The sequence below is a fragment of the Conger conger genome, chromosome 17 (assembly GCF_963514075.1).
Source record: "Conger conger chromosome 17, fConCon1.1, whole genome shotgun sequence".
Classification (NCBI taxonomy): Eukaryota; Metazoa; Chordata; class Actinopteri; order Anguilliformes; family Congridae; genus Conger; species Conger conger.
The window spans coordinates 13,346,520-13,371,469 of record NC_083776.1 but is presented as its reverse complement, the minus strand read 5'-3'; the positions used below and the strand labels follow the sequence as shown (position 1 = coordinate 13,371,469).

Sequence of the window (24,950 nt, the reverse complement as noted above, 5' to 3'; positions counted from 1 at the left end):
CCATTATACGGCTGTGCTACGAGCTTTCCTGTGACATCTCGAGACAAGACAAGAATATTGAGTGTTCTGGGTCAGACATGATACTGCGCTGATGGCATTCACAGAAGACTACCTTAATTTGAACAATGTCTGTTCTACTGTTTCGATACAAAGCAAACAAGCTCACATATTTTGATGGCAGCAATCATGCATGACCACTCAACGACCTTACAATTGATACAATTTACTTGTCATGAAAGGTGAAGGGAGCTTTCTGGCAAATGCAGCATTACAGAAAAAGCAAGGCCACATGGATCCGATGGTAGGGTTAATGGGCTTTTCTCGAAGGTTACCATCAGCCCAGATGCCCATCCATATGTCCCAGTAAGCTTCCAAAACGTCGTCATTGAGGGGGGATCCCGAGCGATCTGCCAAATGTGTCATTTGGCTGAAGATACGGTAAATAACCCAGAGAAAGGTAGTAATGGGCAGGTCATGCAGCGACAAACAACTGTAGCCATCAAATGTGCGCAAAACTAAGAATCGAATCAAGTGGCTAACCAACCACGTTTAGCAAGTATATGTTAGCTAAGACATTTATACATACACGAAAGCTAGGATGCACTAAAAGTATTATATCCAATGTCGTTATGTCAGTAGCTCTCTAGTTAAGATTTTAACGACACTGTTTGAATAAAGTGTGAATATTAAAATATATATACAAGGGAAATGCGGTCTAACCAGCAAGGTCAAGCCAACGCAGCAAAATATGGCTCTAATATGCAGGAAAATATGGCTTATATCCATTAAATGTTTAAGCTACTTCAGGTATTAGGTATATTAGTATTGCAGGTGTCAAAATAAAGCTATGGTTTGCGGGGTGGCATGTGTACTGCCACAAATAACGTTAGACAACAAGCGACAACAAAGACGTTCAAATAAAAGCAGGACCTAACATGTAACATCCCACCAAGACTCCAGGTGTATTCATAAACCAAATAAAACCAAAAACCCATATCCAGGGACAATCATAACGTGTAGCCTAGAACATTTGCTTTAATATCAATCAATGGTTTCACCGAGTCTACGCAGTTAGCTAGCTAGCGTTCGCTACCGTGCAGCAGTTTTAGCCAGGTTACCTAGTTACACAATGTGATGATTGTGGACAACTGCTAGCTGGTTAGACCAATGCAATGACGAATGCAATGCATGTTTCGTACCTTCGATGGCGATGACATGCTCCCGGATTTGATTCTGCAGAATCGGCTCCTCAACTCGCTCCAAGAGTTCGTAGATAGAGTAGATGTTCGGATGGACGGATTCAAACCTCTGGATTTCGGCTCGAATAGCAGCCGAGTTGGCAAGGTGTTGCTGGTAATTCATTTTAACAGTAGTTTTTGTCCTTTGGTTGCTCTCAATCAATGTCCAAATAGGTCGCAAGCCCTCTAGCTAGTGAGATATCTTTTTTAAATTAATTATGTAATTTAGTCAGCTAACATTAACCAAAATTCCTTATCGATTTGCTTGGTACTGACAGCTAGTAATCCCTCCCAGCCGGCTGTTGACTGTAATGTTTGCTACCACTGTCGCCAGCTAGCTAGGGTGGCTAACGCGCAGAGAGAAGTGCGGTCTTGTATTCTTTGCTAATATTTCTGCTTCTCAGATGTTCAGTGCCTGAGAGAGGGTGCACAATGTTGTAATTCCAAACAGCACATCCCAAAATAGAAGCCCGAACGCCGGAGAAAGAAACTGCGCCCCCCTGGTTCCAGTTGCTCGGAGCGACAGTGTTCCACAGTCGGCCCGACCTCGCTTCCCCATATCCACACTCCCGAATTTCACACGGATTATATGAACAATAAGTCACAAATCGTCAAGCGTTAGATGTGCATATAGAAAAGTTGAAGAAAAAAATGTATAACGGCTACAGTCTTGAGTTCCTTATGTGCAGCAGCAGGCCCTCCGACTCCTGGCTAGCTAGTGCTGGACAAGGAGGCAGAACTCCTGGTGACTCAGCCGACCCCTTGTCATGCCGTGGAGCAAACTAATCTTGTTTGCTAGTTGGGAAGCTAGCACTAGATAGCGACCCAGCTCCGATTCGGCCCCACATGGTACCAGCGTATGGAAGAAGACTACATATGACCATAACAATACCAGCTACTAATTACAATAGCAACTACAGTATTTCCTCTCCCTGCTCCGTATGCAGTGGATGGGTGGAATTTTCTTCCTCCAACGTCTGACATCACTGCGCCTGCTCATTCCTTGGACGTCTCCTAGCGTTTGTTCACGAGGATCAGTACTGCGCAGGTGCAGCGTTAGACCAAATTGCCAGTATAATTTTTCTGTGGCTTCAAGATAACTCTTGGAATTAAGTCCTGACCAAAATTTGGAATCATAACCACTTGCGGTCGTTAATGTGTCGCGGCCCCGTTTCAACTACAGATCATGCCATGTGTAAAGATACTTTTGTTATGAACTGAACTGGCCCACACTTCTGAAGCATTGTTGCAAAGAAAATGTTGCTTATAACTAGCATGAAGAAATAAACATTCGACTTATAACTAGAATAAACAAATAAACATTCGACGTATATTATATATATAGGTCTATTGAAATAGGTGCAGTTAACGACTCCGTTGTAAATGGCAGGCATTGTTGTGCAATGTAAGTGCCCAAAGCTGTACATGAGTGGTAGATCATTTTGTCTGTGGTAAGTTAGGATAGGGTAACTATTTATGATACAAATCTGTTGAAGCTATGGTAACTATGGAGTGTGTCCTTGATAAATAGATAATTTAATATAGTCCTACAATACGAACTGAAACTTTGAATGTGAGGAAGTGATAGCTTCCTAAACAGTCAGTCATGAAATTATTATTATTATTATTATTATTATTATTATTATTATTATTATTATTATTATTATTATCTGGTGTTGTACTTATTTAGAAAAGCAATTTCGCCATGTTGAATTTTTTCGCCGCATTTTCCAAACTCGCATTTTCCCATCACCCGCCCCCTAGTGGTGGCGCAAACTATATGCAAGTATCAGTAGCAAACCGCTGCTCTCACGCAACTACAATAAAAACACACCCTTTCATGCTTCTTCTACCTGTTTTTCACGCGTATTTGTTTTTTACTTAGACCTGAGTGAAATCAGAGCTTGCATGATAATGTTATATAGGCACAACATGCTGGCAACATCTTGTAAAGTTACACTAATGGATAGACTATCATATATTATATTATCCTCAGATTTATATTGATATATAATTGCTTTTCAGCTCTGCACTCGTTTGCTTTGTTTACGCGGTTTTGTGCCTGTGTTCCTGTTGTCTTTGTTTCCCATGTGATACACATTTTAATGTGTCCTTCTACAATGACCTTGAAGGTCATTCTGGTCTACATTTTCTTATCAGCACAGCTCTGGTGATAAGTCAGGTTGAAGGAAAAGGAGGCCAAACCAATGGAATTCAGTTGCTGCTCTGGGGTTTTCAACCCAATACCCAGTCTCAGGTGACGAGCCATCCATCAAATCTGGTACACACCTCTGAGTTATAAATCAATTCATTAAGATATCACTGACCCATTAATCATGATATCCAGAAAAAATTTCACTTGTTTTTTTGTTTTTTGTTTTTTCTGAAGGAATTACTAATACTAGAGTGGATCTTGTCAAAATACATATTACATATACAATAATTAATACGTATCATTTTAGGTACATATTCCAACTGAAATAGTATGTGGCAGACCAGTTGGTTGACAATGAATATTAAAAAGAATATTAAAAGCCCTTTGAATTAGCCTGACAATCACACTGAAATAGTGGATTTGGTTTTGAGTCTGAAGAGCCAGTGTGAAAATTTGAAGGAATGCCTTATTTTTCAAAACGCTATCCCTTATTTGTGCAACAGCATTTCCCCGATGACACCATAATCATCACCACAATCTTTCACAAGAGGGGAATGAGATCCATTGTTTGACTTTTAAAAATCTGCAATACTGTCAGACATCATGAAGCACAGACTCCAGGGAAACAGTGTATTCTAGTTCCCCGGCTCCATTTTAATTATGGAAATACTTTGCTTGTCTCATCATGTCTGAGAATTACAGACTTTCGCTAGCAAGCTAACTGTGAACGGAAGAGGTGTGGGGTACCGTTTGCTATGCCATGAGTTAATTATACATATACGGTCGCTTTGTTTTATGAATAGCTAAGGTTTCATAGTTTCAAACATAAGAATTTTCTTACAATGGCTAGAAAACAACTGTGTGTGTATGCTTCTGTGTGCACGTGTGTATGTATGTGCGTGTGTGGATGCACATGCATGTGTGTGTTGACAGTTTGCTTTTTCGCTTGATAATGAATTTGAAATCCACAATGACTTTAATTGAAAGAAGCTACAAAAAAATCCAAGCCTTCAGCTACAGGGAAAACCAGGGCTAGTTGTTTCACTGGTTTGCTGTCAGGATGCTCATAATGTTGACAAAATGGAAGGCGGTCACTTTATCCTCACTTTTCAGCCATATCCCAGATCAACCAACATGGCTGATCATGACAAATCCTGTCCAAAGAGCAATGGTTTTCAGTAGACATGTTTCACTTTGTGACGGACACTAGGTAACAGGCAACATTCCGTGCATGCTTATTTCAGCTTAGTGGAATTGTGTGCTTCTCACCAGGCCTTTTTGTGTGAGGCCAGTTAGTAAGGCACCTTCGGTGGGGAGTGATAGTAATCCTTCCACAGTCTTCTCAAATATCAATAAAAATAACTCAAAACTAATATTGACAAAAAAGTGTTTTTAAGAATATCCATGATAACACATTTACACATGTTTTACACATCACAAAACTACACATATTGTTCTCACTGTATTTTTATTTTCTTTTCTCCAGTGTGTTCCTGTTCTCCAGTGTGTTCCTGTAAGGTTCTTTACTGGTTTATCTGTAATTATCAATTTTCATTTTGCACAGTTTAAGAATTCCTTTGGAAGGATTTCAAATAATTAGACTTTATCTTGATAAATACGTCCACGCTGTCCAGTTGAGTTGTTATTTATTGTAAAGATGGGCTTATTTCATAATGGTTCGGCTTGTGTCAGTGTCTGCAACAATGTTTTATATTTGAGCCCCTTTGTTGAATTTGTAGTGTGCCAATTGCCAGGTAGAAGAAGCTGAAGCTTGGGAGATTTCCAGGATGAAATTCTCAAGGGGAATACTTCCCACCATTTGATCTTTTTTTCAGAGGCTTTGGACCAAATAGTCACTAATGTTGGTGGACAAAAGACAGGTTTCTAGCTCCCCCTTCTGGTCAGGAATAAACAAAATGGCTGTTTCATTTGTAGCCTATGACTATGATTCGATTTTGTTCTTGTTCAATCGACGCCTTGTCAAATCAAAATTAACTTCAAGGTGGACCTGAATATGGAGTGAAATTTCTATTCACAGCGCCACCTCAATCAGAGACAACCTTTATTTGGGGAAATGTCCTTGAATCCATGTGGGACAGCAAGATACACCACCTATATTTGCAGTTTGGGATTTTTTACAACTGGAATCCTGTCATCTTGCTCAAACATCCTATGTGTAAGCTTGATCCTTGGAAACTTAGAATCTAGAGGGAATACAGGAACCCAGACCAGTATAGTAGAATATTTTGGGAACTGAGCGTGTGACTCAGAGGTACATCAGCTGACGAGTCAGCAGGTTTGATTCCCAGGCAGCCGGCTTCCACTGAACCCTTGAGCAAAGGCACTTCAACTGAACTGCTTGCGACAACTTCTGCTTTTTATTTATTTAATTATTCCCATCCTATCTTGATCTAACATTTGTATTAGGACCAGCTGCACCCGCAGAGTGAAAGTGTACCCTACATATTTCACTGTCCTCAAGTACAGGAGTGCACCAGGATAGTTTAGAAAAGGTAATTGGTTGGAACAAAAACCAGAATTCAGACTAGCGCTCTAGGCCCGGAGTTGTGCACCCCTGACTTATGATATGCCACTTTACATGGTTCCTATAAAACGGAAAGGTGACAAGGAAAGAACTTAATCTATTTGTGCTCAGAAAAAGGGTCTAAATCAACTGATGTTAGAATAAATTTGTTTCAGTTCAGTAAAATGGATTCCCACCAGTTCAGTAAAATGCATTACTCCAAAAAGTTTTGTCAATAGAAGAGAGAGGGGCATACAGTAAGTGGTAATTAGTTAAAAGTAGCTCCTGTACTGATAGGAAAAAAGGTTCTTACACAGAATCGTCAATGTGTGGAACAGCTTGCCTGATCATGTATAGGAGTCAGAGCTCACTGGGTTGTCCATTACATTACATTGCAGTTATTTCGCTGTCGCATTTATCCAAAGTGACTTACAGTTGATCCCCCCCCCGGAGCAATGTGGGGCTAAAGGCCTTGCTATAGGCTGCCCCTGTTCAAGTCCAGGTTTGATACAGTGCTGCACACTCTCTCAACCAGGGGTCTGTAACTGCTCTGCACACCCTCTATCTCTGGGGCCACAGACCCATGATCTAGACTGGGGCGACATAGGCTCAGGAGGTAAGAGCAGTCATGTGGCAGTCAGAGGGTGGGAGGGTAAGAGCAGTTGTCCGGCAGAGCAGTCGATCTCGCCCCGGGTGTGTCCCTGAGCCAGACAACTAACTCCCAAATGCTCCTGACAGCCAATCACAGTTGGTGCCAGTGTGTGCGTGAATGGGTGAATGAGAAGCATCAATTGTCCAGTGCCTCAATGAATTGATTGGCCTGTTCACATCATTATACAATTCTTATATTTACCACAGGAGTTTTGAAACAGAGAGGAGGAAAAAGGCATATTTTGTTTGCGTACTCTTCTAGTGGAACAGGGGCTGCTGTGTGGCCCAACCTGTTATAAGGCACTGTTCCTCTGCTTGGAAGTGCCCTGCTGTGTGGTATTGAATCTGGACTGAACTGTGCTGACTGTGGCTGGCAGGCCCGTGGTGCTATGCGCAAATCGCAGGACCGACTTCTCGGAGGGCATATGCTGCGAATGCGGCGGATGGTGCTCTTTAAAATGAAAATGAATTAATAAATAAATAAACACAAATCCGCTGCCAAAATGGCACTTTTACTGCCTCACGGCAGGAGCATATGTTTCCAAATGCGTTGGCGTCCATCTGTGCACGTGTCTGCACAATTGTCTCGAATGTTGCCAGGGGATTGGAGGGTTTCAACTGGCTGATGATGAAAGCATGCCGTTGTGCACCAGGCAGCTACTCTCACTGGTCGATGGGGCACCCACAAGTTTGCCTGGGAAGCTGCACATGACGTGTCCTCCTCTGACTCATGTCTGTGCAAGCCCGACTTGTGGACTGCGGTGTGATCGGAAATGGTGCCTGGCATCACGTGCTTGTCTCTGCCCTCCAAAATTAGATAGATGAGGTTACTGCAATTGCCAACCTTCAAATTACAAGGTGCTAACTGTTGTTTTAGACATTATGTTGTTTATAGGGCATTTTGATATTGTACAGTACTTTCAGGGTGTTTGTCGTTTTGATTCATGAAGAACTGCCCGGCATTTCGGTTTTGCTGTTTTAGAATGTGAAAGCTTTGAAGCTCAAAACTACCCAGAATGCAGATAGAACCTTTTGATGTTTCACAAAGCAGGATTACTGCATTAGCTGGATAACTGCATAAAATGCTGCATAGATTGACAGAGAACTGCTAAGTATCAAGGAAGAAGAGCATACTCTGTGGCTTACAAGAACCAGGGGTGGCCAGCCCTGCTATAATTTTTACTTCATTTGGATGAAAGAGGCCAAAAATACTTTCAAATTCTGACAAAGGGAATGGTGATTTTAAAATAATTAAAATTATCCTTTGTGGTATCGATATCATCGCCATCCTCTCAGAGAATGTACAGCACAAGGTATGGTAGTGTGTTGTGGTAGTTACAAGCACAGTTCCCAACTCTATACCAATCCTCCCTGCTGCACAATAGTGGATATGTATCCCTGGATAAGTTCATAAAGTATAAGCTAAACATGGGTGTTTCTATGAATGAGGGCACAGTTCTAAAAATCTTTTGATGATTGGAGGCATATCCTTTGGCTATGTTCCCTTTTAAATTATGAATTTTTTTTTTCACCTTTTATGGTGTCTAGTGCATTGTGGACTTTGGACACACATGCTCACACACAGAAATACACACACATGCATACACACACTTATCTATTGACTACTAGCTTAACTAGACTACTAGACTAAATATAGAACCATAGCACATTAATTCACCATTGTACTCCGATCAAATATTTTGCTATGATATTTAATGACAGTTACAAATTTTGTTTATTATTGCTTCTGAATCCAGGCTGCCAAGTCTTGAGACGCAACATTTGAATTCAATATGAAATGTAGCCTTGTACTGATTATTGATATACTCATCATTTACGCTTTATATGCTAAGAATTTACCCAGTTAACACAAAATGTTCTCACAATGTCGTTGCCATGTAGTGGCAATGCTATAACATTGACAAAGTATTCCAGTAACATTATGAGAACGTTTTCTGTTAACTGTGTAACAGTCTCTTAGGAACAGAGATTCAATTTATATACTGAACAAATAGGCTGCTCAAATTTTGATTTGAGAAAGGGTTTAACTTCTCCTAACGGTATTACAGTTTGGGGAGAATTTGGGCACCCCTGGTCTGTTACAATGAATCTGTATGTGATTGAAAGGAAACCTGAACTCTAAATGGTACAGAATTAAACATAAGACCTTTCAGCTAATTTTAAAGCATTTTCATTTTTTACTGTTTTTAAATGATTAAATAAAGGAAAAGGGACCACGCCTGTGCTTGGATTATTCTTTGTTACTATTTATAAATATTATTACTAAGCCCCAGACCCAGGTGATTTACTCGATAGGGCTTCAATGAGTCAGGAGTGTATAATTCCAGGGTTGAACTAACTTCTAAAGTATCCAACTGCAGTGGCTGTTCTGTCTGGTGTTAACACCCGTGGAATCTTCTAAACAGTTGTCCGAGGATTTCAGAATGAAGGTGAAGCCTTTGTAGAGTAGAAAACCTTGCCAACTGTGATGCATGGAGGTGGATCCATTATGCTTTGGGGTTGTGTGGCAGCTGGGGGCACAGGAAATATTGTGCGAGTGGAAGGAACAATGGATTCCACCAAATATCAAGGTCAGTCCAGACATTGAAGTAGAAAAGAGGTTGGGTATTCCAGCAAGACAATGATCCAAAGCATTCCTCGAGATCAACCATGAAGTACCTCCAGGAAAGACGGATGGAGGTTTTGGAATGGCCACCACAGTCCCCAGACTTGAATATTATTGTAAATCTGTGGAGAGATCTCAAACATGCTATATGTGCAACGAGGCCAAAGAATATTTCTGAGCTAGAGGTGTTCTGCCAGGAACAATGGGGAAAAATTCCAAAAGTGAGAAGTGAGAGACCCCGGCTACAGGAAGAGTTTACAAACTGTTATAGTTACCCGAGGAGGAGTTAAAAAGTACTAACTGACAGGGTTCCCAAACTTTTGCATAGTAATCTTGCTTTAATATGTGAAGAAATAATGTCATATTCATTGTAGAGATTTTTGACCAGGGGGTGCCCACATTTTTGCATACTACTGGAACATAAAATTAATACAGATTTATATTGCATCTTGAGTTTTGAAGTTACACTTTCATAATATATGATGCCAGTGTTCTTAGCTAGTCATGATAATGTTCCAGCAATGTGGAAAGATAATCTAACTAAATGTATTCAAAGCCACAGTAAAATCAACCTATTGTGCCAGAAATTATATCATTACTTTGTATAATCTGTTCAAATGAGCAGCATACTTGGCCTGCTAGTCGTCTCCCACAGCTATACATTAGGCTGCAGTCCGCCTATGTCTAGCGGCTAGACTCAAGCCAAACCACTACACACATATTTAGCATTGTACACGAAGATTTTAGGACATTTCCATCTGATTTGTCTCATTCTTTGCTGTTACATAACACTGTAGCATGCACATAACCAAACGACCAGCGCTATTTTGTATCCGCTTCTGTAACCAATTCCCCTGTGCTCGTTACTAGGAAGTGTTCGGGGAATGACGAAAGCACTTTCCTGACGTCATTTTGTAATAGGAGATGAGAAGCAAAAAGCGCATTGGCCTGCGAGGCTCCGGGTGCCTCCACCCATCTCCAAAAGCTTCACTGCGGATTGGCTGACACAACGTTCTTAGCGTTTGCTCGCGCGTTCACAATTTGCGATTCTTCCTCCGGCAAATTGGCGTAGTTCTCCTTTGTGCTGTTTACTAGCCGTCACTAGCACACAATTCCACCGTAATGTACGCAAATTACGTTTGATCGGTCGGAGTGACAAAGAGAGCGAGCAGAGACTGACGGAGCAGGCATAAAAAGAAATTCAGATTTGAGGAGTCCTCTTAGAATTGTTATTTCCCACGTAATTAAGAACCTAGTGTGTTTTTTCGACCCATCGGACGATCGCAAGGGTTCCCGATCACCAGTTCCTTGTGTATGGGGTCTGACCTGTTTGGAATGCTGTGGAAATCATTTGATTAAAAATCTGGAAATTCGAAAAAATTCACTTGAATTGCTGGCTGGACTGAACTGGGGAGCCGCCATGGCTGGTGCTTTCGGATCATTGAGTCCCCACCTCAGTATATGAAGAATTGTGGTGCTGTTTGAATGAACAGGATTTAAATTTAATCAAGCACATTAGATTTTACTTTTAGTGTTCTAAATTATAAGGCTGAAATATTGTGAATCAGTAGGTTATACGACACCGGTAAAGTTTTTTTTTTTTTTATCGAGGAAATTGGGAAAAGGCCATTTTCATGAGACATTTGGGAATGCAAGACATTTTGTTGAAGGTGAAGAAGAAGAACGTAGCTAATAATCTGGAAGGATGAATTGAGAAGACAGTAGAACAGTAGAAGTAAGCTAGGCTACAGGCTAAGAAAACGGTTCGAGACCATTTTGGGCGGACGGCGAGGTTTCTGGTTTTGTTATTTTTAATTAATACTGTAATACTGAGACGGTCCTGTTATTGTTCTGTAAAGTCAAGTGAAGGACCACGCAAAAATAACGAAAAACATCTGCAAGTGAAAGACGGAGAGACGGTCTGGAACTGGAATATGTCGGGTCGGCCTAGAACCACCTCATTTGCAGAGAGCTGCAAGCCAGTGCCGCAGCCTTCAGCATTTGGTAGCATGAAAGTCAGCAGTAAGTACGATATTGGATGGTTTTCACAAATGAATGTGTGTGCTGCTAAATGCCCATTTTTATTGATGTTTTGCTTTCGTTCGCTTAGTAAATCGCCACAGTGATTAATCGTAATAGGATATAGCCTACATTTTAATTATAATTTCCCGAACACAGGTGCCAGATTTATTTTAACCGATAATTTGACATTCCCAGTTACGGCCAGTTAACATTTCACACTGATCCTCCTTAGGGTAATGCTGTCACTGCACGATAGCATGGAACTCTGATATTCCTGTTGACGTGACAGATGGGCTACCTGTAGTTAGGCTACAGTCGCTACTAACCACCACGTAGCCTATGGTAGCCTGCTCGCACACACAACTGGCCAGCAAGGAAATTATTTCATGGCATGTCCTTTTAAGTGCTCGGTTCATTCACCGTGGTTTCAATTTATATGCTTACTTATTCCAAAAGTACGTCGGGTTTGTGATGACATTGCAGATTATAATGTATGCCGTGTTCTTAAGACATCCGGTGTGTTCCCACCTCGGGGCGCAAGCTGTGCATTTAGTGGGATTTAGCCTTCATATCTATAAACCTTCTTGGTGTGACTGACAATGTTTCCATATGCGGCACTGTAGCTTCGCCGTTTTAGATCATGTTCTTGCATTGGAGAGATTTGGCCTGAGCTTGTGGAACAGTGCAGGGGTTGGCCTTGGTATGTGATTTGGTTACGTGTTTAGCTGGATAATTTTGCCAATAGCTCCGTAAAATAAAATAAAATAAAATTGGTTGTGCCTCTGAGTAACCCAGATGCATGTACCACTGTATCATGGGTGTCCACCGTGTTGGTGCTGCCTACGCATCGATGGTCAAGACAGTGTGGCGCGTTGGAAGGGTTTGACGGGTTGCCCATTTGTCAGTGAGTGGGAAGTCGTCAATTTTAGAAAGATTACCCTTAGGATCTTTGTCTCCATTTATAGCACTTAATGCACATTAATGGAAAGATGGTAATTTCTGCCCTGGTAAATGAAAAAAGATAGCCCTGAGAATGTCAGAAAATTTTAACAAACCTTGAGGTAAATGTGTCTTCACAACATAAAGACCGGAAGCTCATTGGCTGGTCATTAGTTTGGGGTTCTTTGGTCCCACTGAAGAATATCATTTATTCTCACAGGTTGCTGTGTCACATTGGAAGCAGTAACAGCTACCTCAGCTAAAGTGGCAGTCCTTACGGGTTGTTTAAAAAATGTATTTTCTTTTCTTTTTTTTTCTTTTTAAGTGATGGAAATGAATTAGGGGTGGACATGGGCTATAACACATCCACCACCTTGCTCACTTGCCTTAGCAAGGTGAGCTGCACCATGATCTCAGTAGTGTAGCAAGTCCCACTTTTTTTGTGTGAAAAGTGAAAAGCCAATTCAGAAAAGTGGCCTTCTCGCATGAAAGCAGTGACTGACATCACTTCAGGTTTGCAACCAAAACAACCAGGTTGTCAACCAGGCAACCAAAATCCATGTCTGAGTGCCTGCAGAGCCAACATGGGTTTGCATGATCTGGCCATGTCATTGGGCTCTTGTTTGTCATAGGAGCAAACTCAGCGTTCCTAGATTAACAGACTTGAGGTGAACGAATAGCTAAGCTGCTTTGAACCAATCCAGGGAAACAAGCAATTATCCAAAAAGTATGTACACGGTTCCCTTCCACACATGTCCATAAATGGCATGCGAAGGCGCTTTCTCGGATGGTACCTTGTATGATCAAGCTGCTTCAGTTTAAAAGTCACCGACCAAAAAGTTTTAGAAAGTCATTCTCCACAATTCAAAGTGTCAAATCTTGAGTCCAGAGGGACTAGATGGTGTGCTTTTCTAATTTAAATGTTGCTTTACCATGGACTGCACTGTCTATATGCTAACATTGATAAAATACATATTTTTTTAACTTGCCATTATTTTATTTATAATTTTTTTTACTGGGGACAGTGCACATTAATCAACATTTTCCATTTCCACATCAATTTGCCAGAGTTGGCTAATGAGCTGATTTTCATCTGTAGTCCCTAACCTGCATGTCTTTGGACTTCTTGTTTGGTGTTGCGGTTTTGATCTGAACCGGGCTTTAGAGTATGCCGACAGCTCTTCAGGTTACCACGTACCCTCTCTAGCCAGCAGATTGAGCTCCAGTAGGGGGGTCTGAGGGGGCTGCGGGCCCCCAAAGCTTTCAGCAGGGCTTATGTTTGCCCCCTCTGCTTCTCAAACCCCAATAAGCCGCACATCCAGCTGCCTCTTCAGGAACTAAGCCTGAACTACTTGGTTAAGAGGTTTTGGAATATTTTAAAAGTCAGTGACAGCCCGTAGTATAATCAGAACAGACTGGCTTCCAAAAATCAATAAAAAGTGAGTCAACCAACATGAAGGATAGAATCAGCATTCCAAAACCAATAAGACCATGGGAATTGGTTAAAAAATAAAAAATAAATGGCTTAATAGTATCAGGTGAGCAAATGTTTTACAAGGTTCAGCCAGGAACAATGTGTGCCTGTGCCTTTTCTGTTCCACCAGCTTGTATGCAAAAGCTTGTAGCCCGCAAAGCCCCCTGGGTAAGTCTAATTTGAGTTTAGAAAGATGGCCACGGGCATGCAGAATGATAATTGTGCAGGCTCTCAGAACTTCAGTGTGTGTGTGGCTCAGCTGATCCAGTTCACTGAATAGGGAAGGCTGCCCACATCTGCAAATGCTCTGCTGACCTGTGTGGAATTTTACTGTCTGACACCTTAAAATCATGGATGTCTGTAGATGAGAAAAAAAATGAATAAGACCATGTCATTTCAGAGATACTTCTTGCCTTGCAGAATACATAAGTGGTATTAGTTTGGCGCCTGATTTTGTACACTGGAATGTATGTGACACAACCTTGCATATGTCGTATGAAACGTAGTACATGTCTGAAGCTGTAGCCTTTCTCTCCACATTGAATTACTGCATTCAATAAAAAAATCCTGCTGAAGCTGTCCCTCAATGACTGGCTAAGATTGTTACATTGATGTCCTCATAAAACGGGTTGCTGATACCTTTGCCCTGTTGACCAAGGGTTTAAGGTTGAGAACATTTGAAAAATCCATTCACTCTAACCGGAATGATTTAGGGCTTAGGGAAGTGATCATGGGGCATGGGCATGCTGATTGGTCCCTGCAAACGGAACCTGCAAATGGGCCTGGCCAATTGGAAGTAGGTGTACCTATCAGGGGTTGTCTGTGGATCATGTGACAGGAACTGAACAGCCTGCAGCTCTGGAAATGTTGCGTCACAGTTCCACACAGACATTAATAATAGTCCTGCCAAGCTTTGGTGTGAGCTTGGGTGATGGATAACGCAGGCTGTAAACGCGCGGACTGCTACGGAATTTGACTGTGGACAGTTGAGATTAGCCTGTGTTTTGCACATTAAATCACATGCAACCAAATTATTTCAAAAGCTAAAATACAGCTATCCGTACTGCTTTCACCATTCCGCCTCGCTATCATTAAATGCCCATCAGCCTGTTCTGCAAAGTCTGCGCTTTTCTCTACATTAAGAGTTTTATGAACAGTGTGTGTGCAGGGCTACCGCGTCAGCGAATGTTCCATCGGAGTGCAGCGAAAACAAAACCATGCTAAATGTGAGAAAATTACACGAGACCATAAGTGGTGTGCATTCGCCCTTTGCCTGAGAGCCTTGCTGACTGGTGTCGTGTCCTTGGTGTGGGCTGGTGTAATGGAATGGTGAAGTCATTCGCAAGAATATTCACAATGCTGGGACATGATGTCATCAGGTCGTCCAGGCATGTGCCCCGACTGCAGATCACGTTCTTCCAGTCGCCAGAGCGACATCCCAGCCCGGCCTTCTGTCCTCTCGGAGAAGGTCATTAGTGTCAGAAGCCTTGTCTATCAGTTTACTGGCTGTAGTGTGGAGATGTGCTTCGACCGTTAATGTTAATGGGAATGCAAATGTTGACTTGGGTGCTGGCCTCTGACTATCGAGTTGTGTTGATCATGACATGGAGTAAGGAAAAAGAAATTTGAAACAATGCTGCTGATGATTGCGAGTACTGGCTACTCGGAAAGCGCTTCTTGCTTAACGATCAACAGGAGTATTTTGTGGAAGCTGAAAATTGTTGCCTTGTATGTAATGTCCCTTTTGGCTCCAAAAATGATAATTTGTCTCGAGTGCTTTGCATGAACAAGCTTGCCAATTTGGAAGTTAACAGACTTAAAATCTTTTTTTTATTTTTATGAGAAAGTCCCACAGGTGAAAGCAGTGTGCGCATTTCCATGATTTGTCACTGCCCAAGGCGCTAAATACTTACTAAATATTGTCTTGCTAAAATCATGCAGGTGCATGTGAGGTGTTAGGAATTAACTGATTTATTAAAAAAAAATTATTGAACCAATGACTAATATAATAATATAAGGAATAATAGAGCTTTTTTTCTTTTAATTCTGTTGGAGGGTTTTTCTGATTGTTATACTCTTCAGACTCTTTCATTTGAGTGACAGTGTTATTTAATAATAGCTTAAATATTGTCACTCCTGGCGATTTGTTCCATAGATTTGTTCCTCTTTTTCAATTTGTTTCCTGCCATGACTTCTATTACTCCTGTATCGTCCCTGTAAATGGGCTGTGTGGCATTTATTTTGTTACGGGGCTCGAGTAAGTACAGTTTCACTATATTTGCTACATTTGCGCTTCATTTAATCACCGGTTTCTTTTTATAGACGATTAGGTAGTGCGACGCGGCACTTGTAGCTGAGAGGCGCTTTCTGAGCGTGGCTTCCTCTGCGTGGGGACGGTGCTGATCCGATCGCGCGCCTGTCTGCCCTTTTGACCCGGCCTACGCCAGGCGGTTGTGTGTGAAGCGCTGAAGAGCAGAGGTGACGCTTAGACTACCCGCCTGCAGAGTCCGTCACGGCCCTGAGTCATGGCGCAACCTCCCGCGGTAATACCGCGCGGGCCGACCCGTCGCGCTGAAAACCCGCAGGCCGCCGCGGGTCTCTGGGAACAAAACGAGCGAGTCAGCTGAGAGACTGTCAGCGGTAGCTGGAAAAAGATTTGAGCCTTAATAGAATGGGGAAGCGCATGGGTCTGACGTCTGAGCTGCAGAATGTTGACACATTATTATTTTTCCCCTTTCCAGAGAATCCAGCTGCAGCGGCTGTGTTCGACTGTTCTCGTGTCACTTGAAAGACCGTTGGATTATGTGCTATTTCGATTTCATCCGTTAAGATCGGTTTGACCACTCTCGCTTTTAAAATGCTAATTCTGCCATTTTCACACAAAGAATTGAGCTTTAAAAACGTTAAAAGTCAAAAGGCCATATGTTACACTGACACATCCTGAATGGTTCCCTGCATTAAATGTCTACAGGGTTTCATCAGCTATGTTTCATACTCGAGACTCAGTGGACAGATTGACAACATTCCAATGACTATTTTCTGGGACACCACAGCGTAGTGTTTCAGTATTAAACCAAAAAAATTAAATGATGTCCTGATGCTCATATATCTGAAAAAACAAAAACAAAAAAAACAACAGTTTGTTTTGAATTAAGCCCCAGCGAATAACCCAGGCCTCCCTTTACTCTTATTAAAGGTGGTTTGTGAGAGCTTAGTGTTCCCAGCTGCCTTTTATCACATTTGTACACAGAAATCTGCAGAAGCCTTGTGTCAAGTTTACCATTCTCTGCCTTTGTTCCTTTTGAAAATGTTAATCGGTTGTGTCATTTTGTGTGACTGTGAATTCTGTCTGAACGCTTTAGACATTTTTTAAACATTTGAATCACTACTGCTGTTAATTCAGGATAACTGGAGGGGGGGGGGGAGGGGGGGAATGGAATAGAGGTGGTACTCTATACGAACAGTTCTATTAAGGTTTATGTAAAAAGCACGGGCGTCTTGGGAAAGGCCTTTCATGCCATTCAAAATACATTTTGTGAAATAAAGGTAATCATGCCTAAATAGTTCTCCAGTTGGATTGACTGGAGACATTTTTCTAGTTAATATTATGAGGATAACCGCGGCGATAAGAGCCACACATGATCTGCTCTCTTGGCTTATGATATGTGAAAAGTCTCCCCTTGGTATGAAAGTAGGTCAGCACACGCCCATTGGCCAGCCGCAGCTGAGGTTGCCTGTGCGGTCACGAGCGTTTGCATTTCTGTTGGACTGCTCGGCCCCCTTGCCTTAAGCCATCTGGAGGGTGTGCGGGAGAATTTAGGTTGACTCCAGGTATTGTCAAGTTAACACCTTGCTGTGGACTTCTGTAGATAGTATGGCTGGTGTGTGGGCCATTTCATTGTGGAAGCAGAGCATCTGATCTGATAGCTTGCTTCGCTGGTCTGAACTGAAGAGAAATACCATAGGGCAGTTGGCATTTGAGGAGTGGGGTCTGGGGGGTAGTGGGAGGGGCATTTTGGGAGGAGGTGACGGTGGGATGGTGGGGGGGATATGAGGGGGAGGGGCATTATGGTGGTTGTGTAATGGGAGGTGGATTGGGGGCATCTGCAGAGATGAAAATACACTAAAATGTAGCTTAGTATGTAACTTTAAACAAGCATCTTTAATCCAGAAACAAAATGGTGGACGCTATTGTTTCTTTGCCGTTCGGTATAAGTCATGCAGGAATGGAGGCAAGCTGCCCTGGAAATGCATGTGTGCAGATGGATATTTCAGTCATCCATTAAAACCCTGCCCATGTCTGGGTGGAGAGGATGATGGGGTGGCTTGAAGCTTTGTGCTTCATGCTTATGTAAGTCTGCATTTTGATCCTTCTCTAATAATGACTTCAGTCATTTATTACCTCAATTTTCTGTCCAGTAATCTTGCGTGTAGTAGCAAATCTCATGTTTTCTTGGAAAACCCCTTTTGCTAATATTGCTCATGTCTTGATGACTGCATGTTTGTGCATTGGGAAACTGTAACGTATTGAGCTCAGTCATATGTGAGAACATGTTTGGACTTCAGTAGCCAGGCTGCTTTTGTCTGTGTCCACTTTAACCATGCAGGTCAATAATAATGCAGTGGGTGTGACTGTCTGTTGGCTGATTCCCTGATTGTGTGATATTATTGGAACACAGTTTACTTGTCATACCATTATTTTATCGTTTTTATTTGAGAGAGGAAAAACAGGTCATTCAAAAACATTATTGAGGCTTCTAGTATCGTATTTATTTATTTATTTATTTATTTTCTTTCCTGGCCAGAAATGATTTGATTGGCTCTTAGAAACAGCATCTCAATACCCATCATCCCCCTCGCTCTGTAGAAACTCCAGCAGCCAGATATGGCATTGCAAAATGGGATGATGTCAGCAACTGTTCCATAGCTCACTGTTTTTGGGGTTTATTCCTAATCTATCATGAGAAACCTGTTTCCAATCAGCTTTGAAGTTTTGTAAAAGGGAACCGTTTAAAGAGTCCTTTCTGGATGAGTGTGAAGAGGCACTTTGAAGTCTTCTTTCACAGAACATTCTCTCTGCTTCTGTTCTTTTCCTCCAGGCTCCCTATGAGCTGATGAACGCAGAAGGATTCCAATATTCAGTCTCTTGGACTTATTTCCTTCATGTGCACATAGATGTATGTGGTTTCTCTTGTCAAATGTCCTGAATGGGTGTATTCTTTTCCTTTGAAGATGTGTATCTGTTTTTCCGATGTCTGTTTGAGAACTGCCGCTCCTGCCTCAGTACATGTCCATGACAGCTGGCCAGTGGTTGCGTTCTCCTTTGCCTTAAAAAAAATTAAAAATCTTTAATAGTGTGCCATCTCGGGGTGTTCGAATCAAGTTCAATTACCATTTGAAAGCAATTGACCAAAATAAATCCTGAATGGCACTTTCCTTTTTTTTTATGTGCTGTAATTCCTAATGGTCACCTGTTCGCACTTTTAATAGATCCCTGACTGAAAGAAATGTTGGAGTCTATGGTAATAAATTTGTGACCATTTAATGAGAAGCGTCCTTATCACGGCCTCCCAGGCCCATAGTGGTGCAGGACATGCTGTGATGTCTGTGAGGACTGGTCTTGGATTTGGGGATGGAGAGGACTAGATCAGTGAATCGGTGTCAGGCAGTGCCCGTGCATCGCCTTGCCCAATCGGATTACTGGAGTGTTGGTGGCTATGGCTCCTCCCACCGGGACCCACCCTGTTTTCAACGCCTCCTCCTGGGGAAACCAGATGGGCCTGGGCCTCCACTTGCGTCGTTTAGTTCCACCCTTCAGGAGGCTCCCCGTCGGTCGTCTTCCTGTTCCGGTGACAGTTTGGCGAGAGGCAGGCCTGCGGTGTTAAAGGCTCCTCACTGCTGCGGCTGGCTGGCCAGCCTCACTGAGCATATGCAGAAGAAGGCGTAGAGCAGGCCTTAGCTGAGGTCATCTCCCCGGGGCCTAGCCTTCGACGGCGAGGTGTTGGCTGGGCGGGGCGCCCACGGCCGGGCCGGTTTCCTGGTGAAGGCCGCTGCGTATTGTTGCCGAGGGTTTCTGCCTCTCATGCACTGTGGAGCATGCAGTGCTGTGTCATCCTGCACCCCCCCCATATCCCCCCCCCCCACCCCCACCCTGCCCCTCCCCCATCCTCTCCCTAGTATCGCATCACTCATCTTGCTTCTGTATCTGTGCAGAGGATTTAAAGCTCTCCTGGCAGAGGAGGAAACGGGTTGTGTTTGTGAGTGCAGCACTGGGAATAGCAAGCCTTACAGGGCAGCGCTAACAGCCCCTGCAAAGCCATTACGGCAGTGACCAGCTCTAACAAACACTGCTAAATGAATACAGCCATGATAAGTGCTAACAGACCTTGTTAAAGGTGTAATATGTAATTTATTTGGTACCTCGGTGATGCCTTTTACTATTGACAATTTTTAGGCAATAGCAAATAAATGTATTGTAAGTGCCTTATAAATATCTCTGCATTAGCTATTTTCAGCCTTTGGACAGGCTGGTATCGGGGACTGACATTTCCTGCAAAAATTGCAGGAGCGTACAGGAAGTGATGTGGCTTAGTTATTTGGCGCAGCACTCCTGTGGAAGAAGGCTGTTGATTGCTGGCTGTCGCAAATTACTAGCCTACTAGACAAGTGAAGAATTGTTTGGTGATTGGCTCTAACAGGCCCTGCTAACCCAGTAAAGCAGTGCGCAGCGCTAACAGGCCCTGCTAACACCGTAAAGCAGTGTGCAGCACTAACAGGCCCTGCTAACCCAGTAAAGCTGTACGCAGCGCTAACAGGCCCTGCTAACCCAGTAAAGCTGTACGCAGCGCTAACAGGCCCTGCTAACCCAGTAAAGCAGTACGCAGCGCTAACAGGCCCTGCTAACCCAGTAAAGCAGTACGCAGCGCTACCAGGCCCTGCTAACCCAGTAAAGCAGTGGGCCGCGCTAACAGGCCCTGCTAACCCAGTAAAGCAGTGTGCAGCGCTAGCAGGCCCTGCTAACCCAGTAAAGCAGAAAGCGGTGTGCAGCGCTAACAGGCCCTGCTAACCCAGTAAAGCGGTACGCAGCGCTAACAGGCCCTGCTAACCCAGTAAAGCAGTGGGCCGCGCTAACAGGCCCTGCTAAGCCAGTAAAGCAGTGGGCCGCGCTAACAGGCCCTGCTAACCCAGTAAAGCAGTGCGCAGCGCTACCAGGCCCTGCTAACCCAGTAAAGCAGTGCCAGCGCTACCAGGCCCTGCTAAGCCAGTAAAGCAGTGGGCCGCGCTAACAGGCCCTGCTAAGTTAGTGCAGCGATGTTGAGCCCCCAGACAGCGGGGGCGGAAGCTGCTAATCCGGGGAACGGCCAGCTGGGCTGGGCTCAGAACACACACACGCACGCACACACTGTCAGATGTGAATGACGCACGTTATGATGTGCTCCTCTCGTGACGCTTTCCCACGCCGGATGTTGGAATAATCAAGTCCAGGCGTGCTAAGTGCATTTACTTAATTTTGAGGGGTTTTTTTCCTGAGGAGCCAGAAATGCCTGGTTGCCATGACGACTGCCTTGAAAGAATTACTGCGGCGGTTGTGGGTCCCTCTGCAGGTCGGCGGTCAGCAGCCTCCGGCCCCTTGACCTTGGACACATTTGGTGGAAAACAACTCGGTTGCCATGGAGACGTGGTTTTGAGGGAATGTTCTTTGTTCGTCACCCCGCCCCCCCCCCCCCACTAAAAAAACAAGGTTCATTTTAAACAGATTTTTTTCTAAATCCACAAATGCCAGAAAACACATTTTTTGGCGTTTATTCTGCTGAATGCCTTGACTTCATGTGGCATGACTGAACTTTGCAACATGTTTTGTTCGCCTTTTAAACACTTCAAATAAAGGTAAAGACAGCTGAAGGTAGAGTAGGAAGTAACAAGTGCTGCGGTTCTGTTCTGTAAAAATCTCCCTCTCTTGTGGGGGCAATTACAATTTGAGTTTCACACCCCAAGCCCAACCTGATCGGCCTCCTCACCCTCCCCTCCCTCCAGTTTAGCTACAGGAGCATTCCCAACCGCCCTCTTTTCACCCAGGATGTGGGTGAGAACAGAATAAAGTTCTCCTCTAACTTCTCTGCTAAAATGTAAAAAATGATGCAACGCAGTGTAATATTGTGTAGGCTGACTGTAATACAGCGTAATGTAGTAAATTCAGCAGAGCGGAGTTCTTCTTGGTCCATGCGCAGTGTTCTCCCATATACCCGCGTGCCCACAAGCCCCCTCGGGGGGGTAAAGGTGCTCTGTGCACTGCGAAAGACGGTTTTTATTTTTTTGAATTTTACTTCCACCCTGTTCCTCGCACAGTGCAGTATTTATTGAGCCGGAGCCAGGCCTGACTACAGGCACGCTGTGCGACTTATGCAGCGTAATGGCGGTATATTTATCGAAGCTGTCCCCCTTCGGTGCGGTTGTTTTAATAAGGCGATGCTTCACGCGGGGGCTTCTCCGGCCGTGCTGCACGGACTCCTCTGCGCCTACGCTGTTGCTGGCGGAGACGGACTGCAGACAACCTCTGCGCGTGACGAAGACGCGAAATGCACTGGGACTGTCGTAAAAGCCCCGTTTCCGCTACGCTCGCCCGCGTGGAGGGAGAGGTCAGGCAAGGATCTTTTCGGACAGCGTCAGGGCTTTGGAATCTTACTCCCAGGGGTGAAGGGCTAAACAAACGGCTGGAATGAAGAGGCTTTTTTTTCTGCTGCCCGCGAGGGTGATCCAGCTCACGTTAGGAATACAGTTATTTATTACATGTTATTTAGCTGATTATTTTATCCAACGCGACTTACAGTTGATTAGACTAATGATGTGTCATTAGTGCAGTACCCCTGGAGCAATGTGGGGTCAAGGGCCTTGGTCAATCAGGGCCCATCACCTGTGCAGATCTTATCATGGCTACACCAGGGCTTGAACTGCTGACCTTCCAGGTCTCAGTCTTGCACCCCACAGAACTCTGTGTGAACAATCAGGGCTCCCCCCTTTAGTCATAACTGGTGCGTGGAAGCTGCTGTCTATCCCTCTCTCTTTATCTTCCTCCTTCTCGGTCTCTTTATTCCCTCGTTTTTCTCCCCTCATTTTCAGAAAGGTAGGAGGCAGGTCTCCGCACTGACTGCAGTCCGGATGAGGGGAACAGCAGCTCCCCCTGCACCACTACAGACTGCAGTCCCCACTGGCGCAGATCACTGCTCGCTCAGTCTCTTCTGCTGCTTTTCTCTGTTTTTCACAGCAAGATGTCTGAACGCTGTAGCCCCAGATTTCTTCACTTAGCTTTGGTGATGATGGTTTCTCTAGCTGTATGCATCACGGAACTGATATAAGGTCTCATGATTCTTCATTTGAGCCATCATATTGAAACTGTCATCATATTAAAACTTTGTCCTGCTTTAAGCATTGACATTTTCAATTCCACTGGTGCTATACGGCATTCTCAACTTTATACCTTTTCAACCAGTCAATATGGCAGCTATACTATTGTTTTGAGCCCCTATTAAAATTTTTTTTTACCCAAATACAAAACCCCTTCATTATTATTATTTTATTTTTTTTCCCCCTCCCCTCACAATGTGCTACATTGCTGAAAAGATACAAGCAATTAAAATGAAATGACTGTGACCCTCTTACTAAAGCTCTACAGTCTTTTTCCCTGCAGCTTAGATGGGATATAGCGAATATAGGGCCTGATTGACACAACCAATGAATGGTGCAAAACAAATGCCATGACCAATCATTGGTCATGTTATTGGTTCTGCATGTACTAACAGGTTGCTCATGCGCTAAAGGTGTCAGTTAATCGGGAAAGCGGTGATGTTTCCTTCTCACACTGCAGTACTGCTCTCACGTTATAACTATAAGCGTCAGGAAGTTCTGCGCTGTACACAGAGAACATCTCATCCCTGTCACACGGCCTGACAGCTCTTCATCTCTCCCCCTCTCTCTCTCTCTCTCCCTCTCTCTGTGACGCAGGAGACAAAGATGGCAGCAAGGTGACCACAGTGGTGGCCACTCCCGGCCAGGGCCCCGACCGGCCGCAGGAAGTCAGCTACTCCGACACCAAGGTGATCGGGAATGGCTCGTTCGGCGTGGTCTACCAGGCCAAGCTCTGCGACTCCGGGGAGCTGGTGGCCATCAAGAAGGTCCTGCAGGACAAGAGGTTCAAGGTGAGAGGACCAAGGGTGGACCATGAGCCAACCGCAGGGGAGCCGTGGGTTAAACATGAGTGAACCGCGGGGGAGCCGTGGGTTAAACATGAGTGGTCTTTGCGGGGACTGTGGGTGAACCCTGGGGAGACCATGGCAGCAGGGGGAACCGTCTGGTCGCTGTTCAAGGGAGGCCAGGCCAGGTTAAATCCTTTTAATTTACACATGTTATGAGGTAAGTACTACTGTTAAGGGGCTCAATGAGTTAACGTTTTGAAAGTTAAGACCGAATAACAGCTGAAATGTTCGTGTTGGCAAAGCGTGAACCTTTCAAGGATGAGAACTCATCCAAATAAATGATAACTTAATAACCAGCTATGCAGAACACACCATCACTGTGTGGACCATTCTGGTTCTGTAGATATACAAACGTTACTGGTGGTCTATGTGCACATTAAAATGTGGTAGGATGTGTGCTGTTCTGAATCTTTTTTTCTTTTTTTCCATTCAGAAGTTTTATTTTCTAACATTTGCGACTAGCTTCTCTGTTTAGTTGGTCAAAGTTGAAAGAAAATCACGCCTCATTGAGACTTTATAGGCCTGCATCCCGGTTAAGCTCTTGACCTACTTCTGTCCTGTTGTTCGCTCTTTTCGAGTGGGCCTTTTTGACAGCTGCTATTTCAGACACTAATTACTAGCACGCTCATGTGTGAATACTGTCAACTAAAATAATGGACAGTCCTTGGTTGTGTGAGCAGGAGATGCCACTCGTTTTGGCGGAAAAGTTAATGTGGCACTATTCCGCGATTCCTGGGTGAAATCCGCTCCTGGTAAGGATGAGGGCCTCCAGTTGTGCCGATTGCAGGTTACCTGTGGGGGAACTCTGCATGCTGCAGAGTGAAGCCGGAACGTAGGCCAATTTATTTTAACCGACTACTCTTTCAATGGCTTATTTTTGTTGAACCTTAATACCATGATATTTACATGCAGCCCCCGGTCGTATTAGCGCACACCCCCGTTCTCACCGCGGTCATCGGGTGGTTAATGTGTCTGCGTGTGTTTGGGGGCCCCGTGGCTGTGAGCTTGTTTCACCAGACCGCAGGGGCTGCTTCTCTCTTCTCTGTGGTGTGTGTGAAGTACACTGTGGTC

The 24,950-nt window shown here is 43.9% G+C and overlaps 2 protein-coding genes across 5 annotated transcripts in view; one reads left to right on the top strand and one right to left on the bottom strand.

Annotated features, from left to right (window-relative positions):
• Positions 1-2,219, bottom strand: part of agap1 (ArfGAP with GTPase domain, ankyrin repeat and PH domain 1) — a 154,636-nt gene extending 152,417 nt beyond the window's left edge. For 2 of the 3 annotated variants that reach the window (XM_061225842.1, XM_061225843.1), the window contains exon 1: positions 1,200-2,219. In XM_061225842.1, coding sequence (XP_061081826.1) covers positions 1,200-1,362 — 163 coding nt within the window. In that variant the 5' untranslated portion in view covers positions 1,363-2,219. The remainder of the gene's footprint in view (positions 1-1,199) is intronic. The other variant, XM_061225841.1, reaches the window with a different exon arrangement.
• Positions 2,220-10,369: 8,150 nt separating this feature from the next.
• LOC133116391 (glycogen synthase kinase-3 beta) overlaps positions 10,370-24,950 on the top strand; it is a 28,965-nt gene continuing 14,384 nt past the window's right edge. For both annotated transcript variants that reach the window (XM_061225878.1, XM_061225876.1), the window contains exons 1-2: positions 10,370-11,216; positions 23,629-23,822. In XM_061225878.1, the coding sequence (XP_061081862.1) occupies positions 11,129-11,216; positions 23,629-23,822 (282 nt within the window). In that variant the 5' untranslated portion in view covers positions 10,370-11,128. The remainder of the gene's footprint in view (positions 11,217-23,628; positions 23,823-24,950) is intronic.